Source organism: Eleutherodactylus coqui, chromosome 1 (genome assembly GCF_035609145.1).
Source record: "Eleutherodactylus coqui strain aEleCoq1 chromosome 1, aEleCoq1.hap1, whole genome shotgun sequence".
NCBI classification, from domain to species: Eukaryota; Metazoa; Chordata; class Amphibia; order Anura; family Eleutherodactylidae; genus Eleutherodactylus; species Eleutherodactylus coqui.
This window is the reverse complement of record NC_089837.1, coordinates 180,728,021-180,742,139: the sequence shown is the minus strand read 5'-3', so window position 1 is coordinate 180,742,139 and position 14,119 is coordinate 180,728,021. Positions and strand designations below refer to the sequence as shown.

General features: G+C 46.0%; 1 protein-coding gene across 1 annotated transcript in view; it reads left to right on the top strand.

Annotated features, from left to right (window-relative positions):
• The window catches only part of LMBRD1 (LMBR1 domain containing 1), a 187,565-nt gene that overhangs the window by 80,155 nt on the left and 93,291 nt on the right, over positions 1 to 14,119 (top strand). Inside the window, exon 8 of the mRNA XM_066604231.1 lies at positions 12,699 to 12,824. Within this exon, the coding sequence (XP_066460328.1) occupies positions 12,699 to 12,824 (126 nt within the window). The remainder of the gene's footprint in view (positions 1 to 12,698; positions 12,825 to 14,119) is intronic.

The following is a 14,119-nucleotide window of genomic DNA, read 5'->3' as shown; positions in this document are numbered from 1 at the left end:
TTAGCGCTCCTCATCAGTAATAAGGAATGCTAGAAGCCAGTGTCTGCTGCAGAAATTAAAGTATAACAGGGCAAAGTGTGGCATGTGTAAATGAGGCCCAAGGGTCCTTTTACATGCAAAGGAAGATGATTAAAGTGTTAATGGTCATCATTAACCCTTCGCAATCCAATTTTGGATTCAGGGTTTCCTAGGGGGGTTTCTCTTTCTGCCATTATACAACAGCATCATTTGCTGTCTAGAGCCAGTACTGCGGTATGGGGCATGCTGAAGAGGCCCCCGACAACAGAGCAGCCAGTAATATACAGTAAGAATACCCTGCCGGACGTCTTCAGACATCAGAGCTGTACAGCCTTCAATCAGAATGTCTTCAAACAACAAACAGTGGATTAGAAAGTGTTAATGCCATTAACACTATGCAAATCACCAAATCTTTCAATCTTTTGGCCATTTGAAAGATTATCTTTGCATGTAAAAGCACCTCAGGGCTCTGGCACAACCTGTTGGAGGTGAGCTGCTACTAACTTCACTTCCCACAAGTTGTGCCAGAGTCCTAGCATTTTTCAGCATATTCTTTTTATTCCCCACTCTGAGGCAAATTGTGTTTTTTGCCTCTTTTTCCTTTATAAATGTCAGAAAACCCCTATACATGTCTCACTGATTCATTGTAGACGGGCAAAAATCAGCAATTTGTAAAAAAAAAAAAAAAACCTTTTAATTTAATTTCTAGTTCAACTGATATCCAGAGGATTTCCATCCCAAATCTACAAATTGTAACACAGTAGTGAATCAAAACTTGGAGCTAACGATTGGTAATTGTGTCTTTTATGTACAGAAATATTAGCATTTTTCAATTCTGTTGAGGTTGCTATATTTGACAAAGGAGCTGCAGCTCTACCTTTCCATTTACTAATACATGCCATATTAAAGTTTTGGATGGAAATCCTATCTCCTGATTTTTTTGTGTGTCTTCTCTAATGGCTCCTGTGACCTTTTGAGGTTTCTACACATTGTAATACCAGATCACAAAATGTGAACAGTGCTCCTGCCAATAATAACCTAACAATACCCAGATAGACATACCTGGTATTTTGTGAGAGCCCAAGATACATTCTATAAAATGATACATAATAGTATAATATACCTGACTGATATTAGTGATGAAGACAGCTCTTTGTCCTTGTGAAGTATTATGATAAGCTGCATTCGTGAACAGTTTCCATCGCATTTCCATATATTTTACATTCTAGACGGCAATTGTTAGAGCAAAAATTCTTATTCTGGCTGGCATACACTAGCTTGTACTTTTTAGGATTAGTTCTATGAAATAGTTTTTTTTAACTTTTGATTATAGCTAGGATTCTATATTTAGAGCCCCCTCTAGGGAAGAAAAACCTTAATCCTCCTTTTTCTTTGTTTTACGAAATATTGTCTTCATCATTAAAATAGCAGAAATTTCATGGATGGTCACTCCTCTTAAAACACTATATGGTATGAGAGGCAGCTTACCTCCTGAAAGTCTTTGCTGTGAAATCACATAATTTGCAGTCTAACTCGCCCCCTTCTTTTCCACCTGAACTTTTTGTTATAGCATATGCATGCTTATCCGCCTGTCCCTTCAATAAATTTTAACAGTCTTCTGTGGGTGATTGGCTTTAGCCTTGTACAAACCTACATACACTGGTGGGTGGCAGATAGTATAGTTTGAAGGGTTTTTTTAAAAGAAGGAAAAAAGTAATCCTCCTATACAATCTTGTTTATATCCACACCGAAGATGGATTAGTAAGGTGCAAAGAATTGTACAAATGGGCAAAATCACTGTTCTATCTGGGGTAACGCCTGCTATTTGTGAAAATTGACTACACGCTCCTTTTATAATCTTTCTATACTGGGTGTGAAGGTTATCCAAAAATACAAGTGCTTCTTCTCGTAGTCACAGCCCAATTTCCGCACCACCTGGGACGCCCATCTGCTCTCAGGAAAAACATGCTTAGTACTGCACACACAGCAACGAACCAGCTGCCTTTTTAACACCTCCACCTCTCGTTGGTTAAGGCCTCATGTCCACGGGGAAAATCAGATCCGCTACGGATTCTACATGTAGAATCCGTAGCGGGTCCCTCCTGCCCCGCGGACATGAGCGCTGAAAATAAGAATAAATGAGGATAAACTCACCTCCCATCCGCTCCGTTTCTTCTCTGCGTCGCGGCCGGATCTTCTTTCTTCGGCCGGCGGATGAATTCGTCACGCCGGCGGCACGTCACCGACGTGCCGCGCGCATGCGCCGCGCACATCCGCCGAGCCGAAGCAAGGAAGATGTGGCCGTGAGGAAGAGAAGACCTTCCCGGCCCGCTGCGGGTGAGTAAATGCTTTTAAATTCCTATTTTAGGTCTCCCGCGGATCCGGACGGCTTCCATAGGCTTCAATAGAAGCCCGCGGGAGCCGTCCCCGCGGGAGACCCGCATGAAAATGGAGCATGGTCCAGATTTTTTCATGCTCCATTTTTTTTTAAATCACTTTTATTGACGATCCGCGGGTATTTATCTACCCGCGGGTGGTCAATGCATCCCTATGGGGGTGCGGATCCGTGCGCGGGAGAAGAGTTAAAATCCGCTGCAGATTTTAATTCTTATTTTCCCCGTGGACATGAGCCCTTAGGCTCCGGTTTCGGCTCCTTGACACCTGTGAGCACAAACTTAAAATAACAGTTATAAAACAATGAAACAATCTGGATATATTACTTTTGTATGTCACAATTCTATTCACACCTCTTACATAAAGACTGAACATAGTTACAGAAGACTGTCTGTCTGATTTTCCTCTGGTGTTTGTGAGTTAAGTGCTTTAAATGCATGGCATTAAAATATTTTCAGGGCATAAACGTCGAAGGTCTACAGTTGACGGTGTGATTCTGCAGCCCACACCTTGTTTTTCCAGACACTGATGCATCTGTACGTGCCTAGTGCTGCAGATTATCCACGTTCAAGTGATTGGTTCTAGTCGGACTGCCAATGAGGCCATCAATGCATACCTGAAAATAACCTTTGCTGTAGATCAGTATGCCACATCAAGTGTTTTACTTTTCTGTGTTCTCATAAATGCGGTACTTGTTTACTACTAATCTAAAGTAGTTTTACTGTAGGCTCCTTCCACAAATACATGGAATAACACTAGAAAATGTCTAAGCAGTTTATTTTTTAGAATGCTTGACTGGGTTTCTATCTTCTGGAAGATGATTACACTGATTGTATTTTTTTCTACTAAGGAGAACTAGAAATGATGTTGTTTTAATAAAAAGGTTAGTAGAGCCTCTGCAAGTTTTTCATGGCATGATAATTTAATAGACTAATGAACAGTTACATAAAATAATCTATTCTGCTGTTTAAACAACTAGAGATCCCCATGTTTTTAACTCTTAAAAAAAATACTTTTCCCCTCGTCATCCTGACAGCATACACATGGAGGATGTCCACTGGACCCCTGTTGGGACAGGAAGCGGAAAAACATACAAAAGGCACCTCCCGCCACCAGCTCACCAGTGTCTTCCTGTCCCTACAGGACAGTCCAAGCGGAAGCCTCCAGGTGTATGCTGGAGGCAAGAAGAAAGAAGAAAATTCCTATGCAGCCTGTCCGCCCGTGGGGGGACGACTCTCTGGTCGGGCTGGCAGAGCTTGCGCGGGTGAGACCCTACGTGGGGACCCTCACCCGCAGGATCCAAAACCAGCACCACGTTCCCTGCGGGGAACCCTTCCCTAGCGCGCTGCCCAGTGGGGTTGTCGCACTGGGAAGATACAGCCCGTACCTGCAGGGCTTGGAAGCCTCCTCCGGATCAGGCACCCGCTCTGGACGTCGGCCCGGGACCCTGGCTTCCAGCGATCCTCTGTCGGCGTGAGCAGGTATGCCAGCGAGGGGGGGGGGGGGGGGGGGGTAGAGCGCGCGGCGCGGGCGGCGGCTGCGCTCGATCCGACGTCCCCGGACATCTATGCGCCCTCCTCAGAGCCCGACGCAGAGTGTATCCCCCGGGTCCGGCGCGGCGGCATGACGTCAGCACGGCCGCGTCACGGGGGGGCGGGGCCTCGAGGAAAAAGGCGCCAAATTTGAAAAAAAAAAAAAAAAAAAAGGAAGAAAAGGAGAAAGCAGGATTCCCCACATGTCTTCGGTCTGCACCTAAGTAAAGATGTCGGCCAGAGAGGACACGGAGAGCAACCCGCTGGTGAGTAAACCTCCGGGGGCTCACACCAGGGGTAACGAAGGGTCAGGTGCTGGAAAACCCCCCCCTTTTTTTCTGCTGTCTCCGTCTCTTAGGACAGAGAAGCACAAAAGAGCAGAGAGGCCAAGAAGCGCGTGCGCAAGTGCCCAGTCTGCCTGCGGCGACTGGACGAGGGACACACCAAACCCTTATGCGCAGCCTGCACAGAGAAGGTGGTCCGGGAGGAAGGCCCCTCGGGCATATCCGACATCCGAGCTATGATCCGCGAGGAGATCGAGGCCTCTCTCTCGTCTCTTTCCGTTCCGCCCCCCACGAAAAGGGTAAGGCGGTCACGGATTGAAGAATCAGACTCGGAGGAAGGGTTCTTAGAGGATTCCCCCTCAGAATCCATACCGCCCATGGAAGAAACGAGGAAGTACTTCTTCGCATCGGCGGATCTGGGGCAGCTACTAACAGCGGTCCGTCACACCATGCAGGTGGAGGAACAGGCACCACAGCAGCCATCCCTCCAGGATACCCTGTTCCGGGGACTCATACCTCAGCCCAAACCATCATTCCCGGTCAACGATATCCTAAAACAGCTCATCTTGACCGAGTGGAAACAGGCAGAACGCAAGTTTTTCCTGTCTAGGGAGTTTAGAGAGCGTATGGTCTTCACCCCGGAAGACATTGAATTCTTGGACACCGTCCCGAAGGTGGATTTGGCGGTCGCCAGGGTCTCGAAGAAGGCTGCCCTCCCCTTTGAGGACATCTCCCAGTTGCGGGACCCACTGGATTCACGAGTGGATGCGGCAATGAAGAAGGCCTGGGAGTCGGCGGCCCTCACCATGAAGACCAACATTACGGCCACGTCGGTAGCGAGATCCATGACGGTCTGGCTAGACCAACTCCAGGCCCTGGTCTCGCAAAGGGGTTCGAGGGAAGATATCGCCAACTGCCTTCCCCTCCTCCAACAGGCCACCGGCTTCCTGGCGGACGCCTCGATGGAGTCAGTAAGGTTCGGGGCCCGGTCAGCGGCACTTTCGAACACCGCCAGGAGGGCCGTCTGGGTAAAAGCCTGGACAGGGGACAATGCCTCCAAGAACAGGCTTTGCTCTTTGCCCTTCCAGGGACATCGCATCTTCGGACCTTCCCTGGATACACTCCTGGAGAAGGCCTCAGACAAAAGTCAGGGGCTACCAGCAGACAGACCCGTCAAGCGGCCTTCCTCCTCCTACCCTCCTCCCTTTGTCCCCCCGAGAACATACAGGGGGAAGGGGAAAACCGGACGCTGGTCTTACCCCAAAGGCGGAAAGGGTGAGAATCCGCCCATCGGGATCCGGCAGGTGGGGGGCAGACTTAGGGGGTTCGCCAATAGATGGAGCGAAATAACCTCCAATCCCTGGGCCCTTCGCCTGGTCTCAGAGGGCTATACAATTGAGCTTTCCGCCCCCCCTCCCCGGAGGTTCGTGGTTACCCCCTGCCAGTCACCCGCGTCGGCCCGGGCCCTCCAGTCGGGGGTACGGGACCTGCTATCCCTGGGGGCCATTATCCCAGTTCCCGTAGAGGAACGGTTCAAAGGCTGCTACTCCCCCTTGTTTCTTATTAAGAAGCCTAACGGGGCCTACAGAGTTATAATCAACCTGAAATACCTGAATAAATCTATAACATACCGAAGATTTAAAATGGAATCAGTAAGATCAGCGATCCCCCTAATCACACGAGATAGCGTCATGGCCACGGTGGACTTAAAAGACGCCTATTATCATATTCCGATACACTCAGACTCCCAACAGTTTCTTCGATTCGCCCTGATGATGGAAGGGTCAGTCTCACATTACCAATTCGCATGCCTGCCGTTCGGGATTTCCTCCGCACCTCGGGTATTCTCCAAACTAGTATTGGAGATGGTAGCAGCACTAAGGACGGACAAAGTACTAATTGTCCCATACCTCGACGATTTCCTGCTTATAGCAGGATCACCCTCGGAACTCCAGCACCGGGTCAACCTCACCCTCCGCCTGTTCGAGTCGCTAGGTTGGATCATTAACTTCGACAAATCCAATCTTCAGCCCGAACAAAGCAAAAAGTTCCTAGGGGTTATCCTGGACTCACACCACCAGTGCTCTTCCCTCCCGCTAGAAAAGCAAAAAACGATCCAAGACGAAAGCCGGGCACTTTCGTTAGCCTCCCAGGTTTCCCTTAGGAGAGGCATGAGGGTCCTCGGTCTCATGACAGCCTGTATTGGAGTAGTCCCGTGGGCCCAGTTACATGGTAGAACTCTCCAGGACTTTATCCTGAGCAACTGGGACAAATCTCCAGCTTCCCTGGATCAGGAAGTCACCCTCACTCACAAAGTAAGGTCCTCCTTGGGGTGGTGGACGTCTATCCCCAACCTCGCCAGGTCCACAAGTTGGGACCCGGCATCCCCAGTATCCATCTTCACTGACGCGAGCGCAACTGGCTGGGGGGCCCACTTAGGCTGTCGCTATGTCCAGGGGGTCTGGAACCAGAAAGAGGCCACTCAATCCTCCAATTACAAGGAGCTTTGCGCGGTCTGGAGGGCCATCCGTGACCTCGAGACAGAGATCGGGGGTAGACCCATTAAAATATTCTCGGATAACATAACAACTGTGTCCCTCATTCGCCACCAGGGATCCACGCGGAACCCCCGACTACAAGACCTGGCGGCGAAAGTGCTCGGGTGGATAGAGCAGCGGATGCCTTCCGTTTCAGCGTTCCACGTAAGGGGCCCAGAGAACGCCATGGCAGACTACCTCAGCCGCAGGAGGATAGACCCTGGGGAGTGGGCACTACATCCAGAGGCATTCCAACTGATTACAGAAAGATGGGGGACTCCAAAGGTGGATTTGTTTGCCTCTCGGGAGAACAACAAGTGTCCCCGGTTCTTTTCCAGGGGGGCAGACGGGGGCTCCCTGGGAATAGACGCACTATCCCAAGCATGGGAATGGGACCTGACATACGCCTTCCCACCTATTCCCCTGATCCCTCGGGTTCTAAAGAAGATCCAGGGGTCCCCGGGCTCCGTTATCCTGGTAGCCCCATTCTGGCCCAAGAGACCTTGGTTCCCGCTCCTGGCCGCTCTATCAACACAGGAGCCCCTACATCTGCCGTGGAGAGACGACCTCCTACAACAGGGTCCCCTGATTTGCCCAAAAACCCGACAGTTCAGACTAGCGGCCTGGAAGCTGTGCGGGTAAAATATCTGAACCAGGGCCTATCAGGGAGGGTGACCACCACCTTATGTGAGAGTCTCAAAGAGTCCACCAGGAACATATACACCAGGGTGTGGGACACCTTCTCTAGGTGGTTGGGGCACAGTATTCACGACCTCCAACAACCAGACATTAATAAGATTCTAGAGTTCCTTCAGGATGGACTGGACATGGGCCTAAAACCTGGTACCCTTAAGGTCCAGGTGGCCGCCCTAGGAGCCTTCTTTGACTTCCCGTTAGCCGACCATAGGCTAGTCAAAAAATACCTTAAAGGAGCAGTTAGACTTCACCCCTTTATAAGAAGAACCATGCCCCCATGGGACCTGAATCTTGTTTTACAGGCCCTTTGCGCACATCCCTTCGAGCCCCTGGAAGAACTCTCAGTTAAGACCCTCTCATATAAGGTTGCCTTCCTAGTGGCCATTACATCCGCCAGGCGGATCGGGGAAATCCAAGCTCTCTCTATAAAAACTCCATATATGACCATCTTCCCGGACAAGATAGAGTTTAGACCCGACCCCTTCTTTCAACCGAAAGTCCTTACGGACTTTCACAGAGAGCAAAAAATAGTACTTCCCTCCTTCTGCCAGGAACCCCGGAACACTACGGAACAGAGGTTCCATAACCTAGACGTGAGACGAGCAGTTCTGAAGTACTTAGAGGTCTCACATACCTTTAGGAAATCTAATAACCTCTTCATTCAATTTCAGGGTCCACGCAGAGGAGGGGCCGCTACTAAGGACTCCCTAGCGCGGTGGGTCAGGAGGGCCGTAGAAGAGGCATACAGATCCCAAGGGATCCCACTCCCGGGCGAAGTTAGAGCCCATTCTACTAGGGCGGTCGCCTGTTCCTGGGCGGAGAGAGCCCAGGCGACAACCGACCAGATTTGCAGAGCCGCCACATGGTCAAGCACCCATACTTTTGTAAAACACTACCGTCTGGACGTGGGGGCCAGCCGGGACACTGCCTTTGGGCGGAAAGTTCTGCAAGCAGTGGTCCCTCCCTAAAGCCCTTGATTGTTGGTACTCCTCCATGTGTATGCTGTCAGGATGACGAGGGGAAGACAGGAATTAGGTTTACCTGTTAATTCCTTTTCTGGAGTCATCCTGACAGCATAGGGGCTTTTCCCTCCCCTTCAGTTATCCTTCTCTACGTGAAGTAACGTATTGTACTATAAGTTTCGTTATTAAAAATGAGTGATTAAGCAAAGCCGGGTCACTGTAGTTATTTGGTACACACTGGTGAGCTGGTGGCGGGAGGTGCCTTTTGTATGTTTTTCCGCTTCCTGTCCCAACAGGGGTCCAGTGGACATCCTCCATGTGTATGCTGTCAGGATGACTCCAGAAAAGGAATTAACAGGTAAACCTAATTCCTGTCTTTTTTGCCAATATTTAAAAGTAGCTGAATCCGTTGGAATTAACTGAATTTCTTCTATAATTACTAATGTAGTCTAACAAAAGCCAACTAAACTAAGTTACGTTGTGTACTGTTAGTGTCTTTTGAGCACATTGAATAGACATGACTTCGCTAAGAGCTAATGTTCAAAAGGCGTTTTAGTTAAAAAGGTTGTTCCGCTTTTAACTGTTTGGCTGAAGGAAGCAGACCGCTCCATGCACTGCGCAGTGGCTTGGATTGGTACTGCAGGCTGAGTCCTATTGAAGTCAATGGGAATCTGCCTGTAGTGCCAACCCGGGCCACTGCGCAATGTATATGGAGCTGTATGCTTCCTGCAACAAAATGGCTAGAAATGGGACACTACCTTTTAGGGATATGACATTATATGTGTGGGTTTCACGTGTGCTTTGACCATTAAGTAAAGGAATACAAAGACTGGTTACTGACAAACCTGTTCTCCTGTTAGTGTGAACCATGCTTTTATGCAAACAACTTCCAGAAGACCTCTCAAGATGTGTTCTAAAGACACATGAAGTTGGAAAAGGCTGCAAAAGCACTGCTAAAGATATGGGTGTACATCAATCCACAGTTAAATTATCTGCAAATAAAATCTAGGCAAAAAAACAGGATTGTTGCTGCTCTTCATAAGAGTGGGCACCCTATTAATATCATTCCAACAGCACAATGGGTGTAAGAAGCCAACGATAAACTGTTGAAACCTCTGTTCATGTATCTGTTATTAGAAAAAAGACACTGGACTATAATGTTGTTCATGGAAGGACACCACTACTGTCCATGAAAAAAAGCAAAAAACATTGCAGCTCATTTCAAGTTTGCCTGAGATCACCGTTCTGCTTCACGGGAGGTTTCTGTGCTTTCAAAGCTTACCTTAGGACACGTGTGTTACTGTTTACCAGGTGTGTACCCCCTTAGTCAAACTCCCTACCTACCTTTGTCCTCAGTGCTTCTCGGAAAATGTTCTATGTACAGATGAGACAAAGTGGAACTTTTTAGCAGAAATGCATGATGGTATGGTTGGAGGAAGAAGAATACAAAACACTAAAACCTCATCCCAACTGCGAAGTATGATGGAGGGGGCATCATGATTTGTGGCAGATTTTCTGCTTCAAGGCCTGGACAGCTTGTGACCATTGAGGGCATATTTAATTCTAAGGTGTATCAAAGCATTTTACTGTATTAAATGTACCAGCTACTTTCCATGACATCAAGCAGAGATGTTGGGTGATATAACAAATCCATCACCCAAGACATGCAAATCTTCAACAGGAATGGTTGAAAAATTAGTTTTGGAATGGCCAAGTCAGAGTCCTCAATTATCTGGTAAACAATTATGCACAAAAACAACCGGACTAAACTAATAAACTGTTGTACTATTCATGTCTTGTTGAGAACATTGAAGATCCACAGTGCAGGGAGAAAAAAAGTGAACCTTTGCATTCAAGAACCCGTGGATCCTTATTTTGCAGCAATCGCATCCACCGAATATAGCTTCAGATAAGATTTCCACAATGTTAAGGGGAAATTGTGGACCATTTCTCTGTTCTAATGTGTTTCAGTTCATGAATATTTCTGGGATTACTTGCATTCATAGCCTTCTTCAGGTCATGCTACAGCATCTTAAAAGGGTTAATGTCTATCACTTCCTCGACAGAAAGCCCATGGTATCCTTTGGCGGTTGACAGCACTTATTTTCTGGGTTTCTGATGTTAATATGCACACACTGACAGTGATGTATACATGGTTCCATCCTTACCTTTTATCTTGGTACATCATATGATTTGTGGTGCAGGACCACCAGCTTAAAAATAAAAAGCCCCGGAATTTCATGATACTCAAGACATATGTGTACTATATTTGTCTGCCTAGTGGTTGTGAGCTGTACTTCAGCCTGCTGAAGATTTTGCTGTCGCTTTTAAAGGGACATCTTTTTGCAGCCCTCTTGGAAATAAGTGATAGTCAGCCTGATAACAGTGATATGTCAGCTGAATGTATCACTCCTTATGTGGGCTGACTGCAGCCTGTAAACCTACACCAGGCACGGAGGACTGAGTGGGAGAGGTGAGTATATATGACTGTTATTTAGTTGCAAGGGGAATGTGGGTTTGTTAAAGGGGTAGTTTTTTTTTTTTATTTAGGAAAGATAATTTATTTGAATAGCAGCCACACACGGGGACTACAGGAAGTAGTCCTCGATATTCATGAGCTGTGAGGCTATACCTGCCCTTTGGCCACTGAATGATAGCTGTCTCCCTGTGCATCAATCAGTGGCTGGAGGACAGGGTGGATGGGGCTAGATGCAGCTCATGAATATCAAGGAATAGTCCTCTGTGTGCACTATAATAATGAAATTTGAGTTTCTCACAAACTGCTGCACAGGTACACACAGCAGACAGATCCCTGTAATCAGGGTAACGGTCACTGTCTTATGAGAGAACTGTGAAAAGATGGTGGCCGATTCCTTTAATTCAGTGATTCCTAGGACCTTATTGCTGCAGGAGAACCTCTGTCTTTCCTAGCGTAAAGAAACTTGGTGTAAGAGGCAGTAAAGCACTTATTACATGATTTCATTATAATTCTTGTTAGTGCTATATCTTAGCTCTAATGTTTACTGCTTTGAAAAGCATCTTTGAGTAGGCTGAAATCATTTTGCCTTTCCTATTGTAAAAGTCACAGGTCTTGTTGTGTTCTGGGGATCCCAGGGTCAGGGCTCAAGAAAACTCAGGGTTCCCGGGAACCCTAATTGGGAAATACTATCATAATGTATTGAATATGTGGCATGCAAAATTAGTCCCGGCTCACACGAACTGGTCGAATTCCACATGCAGGAGGCCCGCAGTGACCCTACGTACAGCATTTACCTGTATTGCGTATGAGTGCGGAGGCTCGCAGGCGTAGTACAGGTTTTTTTGTTTGCTTTCATTTTCCGCACCGTCGCATAACGATTACGTGGGTACTCGCAGCCCGTACAATGGTAATTGTGTATGAGCTATGGGTCGGACGCCTCCATTGACATCAATGGAGGCCGTCCGCGCAGGTTCTGCTGTAAAATAGTGCATGCTGCAATTTTTCTTCTGCTTGTGGAATACGCAATTCATGTCTGCAAGTGTAAAGGAAAACTCAAAAATGCATGCCTTTAATACCCGCGTTTTACCGGAGATGGCAGAATATGCAATTCAAATATGGTGGTGTGAGACCAGCCTTGGAGTCCTTAACAGACGTTGCTTAGCGCCAAGTGTGGACACCTCTGTACTAGTGCATACATGTCATGTGTCATGATTATTGCTGGCACACGCCTGTTGCAGAAGACTAATGCTATGGATGCTGTGAGCTTACACAAATAGAAATGTATTTTCCTTTTTGTAGAGTGTGTGTATGTGATATATATGAATATATACGTGTGTATGTGATATATATGAATATATACGTGTGTGTATGTGATATATATGAATATATACGTGTGTGTATGTGATATATATGAATATATACGTGTGTGTATGTGATATATATGAATATATACGTGTGTGTATGTGATATATATGAATATATACGTGTGTATGCGATATATATGAATATATACGTGTGTGTATGCGATATATATGAATATATACGTGTGTGTATGTGATATAATATATATTAATATTATAACGTGTTTTATATTGCTTGTTGAAAAGTTGTTCCCTACACATACAATGTGCGTTTATCATGAAATGGAGATCTTCACCCCAGGAAACCGTAGCCTGAAGATTTCTGCCTTCAGTTCTGAAATAGATAAAATAACTTTTCTGAGATGTGATCTTTCAAAATCATTTTTGTGAACTGGTTAAATGAACATAGTCTTTTTCTGTCACCTTTTGTTCTAGGCTTATGGGATGTCTGCACTGCCTTTAAACTTGATTAAAGGGACGAGAAATGTACATTATGAACGTTTGGAAAACACTGAAGATATTGAAGAGGTGAATCAGGAAATTGAAAGACTTAGATCAAAGGTAAGAGGCTTGTGTATTCTTCTTCTCCTCATACAATTGGCAGAGGTAATTTGTTATACTCCCGTTGATATTGTCCAGTAGTTAGTCATATGTATAATTCATCTTAAATGATCACGTGCTTTAAAGATATTTGGTTAAATTATTAATTACATTTCTTGCATCTGTAACTCTGCTTCTTGTTAAATATGTGGAAATAACAAGTTGTTTTTGTATTTTTGCTTAAATGAGACTTTAGTAATTTTGCTATTACAGCAATGCCATTAAAAAAAAAAAGAAAATTTAGGGTCACATCATATCACGCTCATTAGTCTTTTATGTTAACTGCATTCCTGTAATCAGATATATCAATTTGTAATAGCCTCATTTTTTTACAGAAGCTTCCCCTGGTCTATACTGCTATTACTTTTTTTTTTTTGATACGCTAGTGTTTCTGCTTTGCTTAACCTATTCTCTGACCGGGACTTAAATACAATTATTTCATTTACATACACAAAGTTAAAGGGGTTGTCCAGGTACCGGAAAACATCCCTTCATTGGGGCTGCCTGTAGTAAAGTAACAAACTGAGCTCGATTTACCTCTCCACCGATGACCGTATCCAGCCCTGCAGCCCTGCTGTGATGCAGGCATTTGTTGTGACAGTTCCCCTCACCGGAAGTCAGGTGACCACTGCAACCAATCAGAGGCTACAATGACGGCGCTCATTCTCCTGGCATCAACGCTCACATCCTGAGCGCTAGGATGCCAGAGGTTCCGGAATGTGAAGCTGAAGCTTCTTGATTTGCAGCAACGGTCACCTGCTTTCTGGTGACGTCAGCTGTCACAGCAAATGCTATGCAGATACCGATGAGATGATGCCAATTATGTGTACTTTTCTTCCCTATTTTATTTTTTGAGATGACAAAGCATTTTTAATAGTGGAGGGAAGGTTTTGCTTTGTGGATTTTGTTTTTCCTTCTATTTCTTAATAGCATTTTTGTTAAACTTTTTTTTATTTTAGCGTTACTAGGAGACTTGATTGCTTGTTATAGTACACTGCAGTATTTCTATATTGCAGCTTATCATGCCTGTCAGCATAATGCTGAGAGGCATCCAATTAGGTTCTGTAATGTAGAAAGATTGCAGACTTTGGGGCCATTATTAGGTCCCCAGCTGCCATAGCAACCAATCGGTAATCTGCAATCGCATCACGTGGGGGGAGGGAGCCTGTTCAATCCTTTTAGATGTTATTGACCACTTATCTTACTGTGATTTCAGGTTTTCTTTTTGACTAATAACACTGTGATTATAGCCCTTG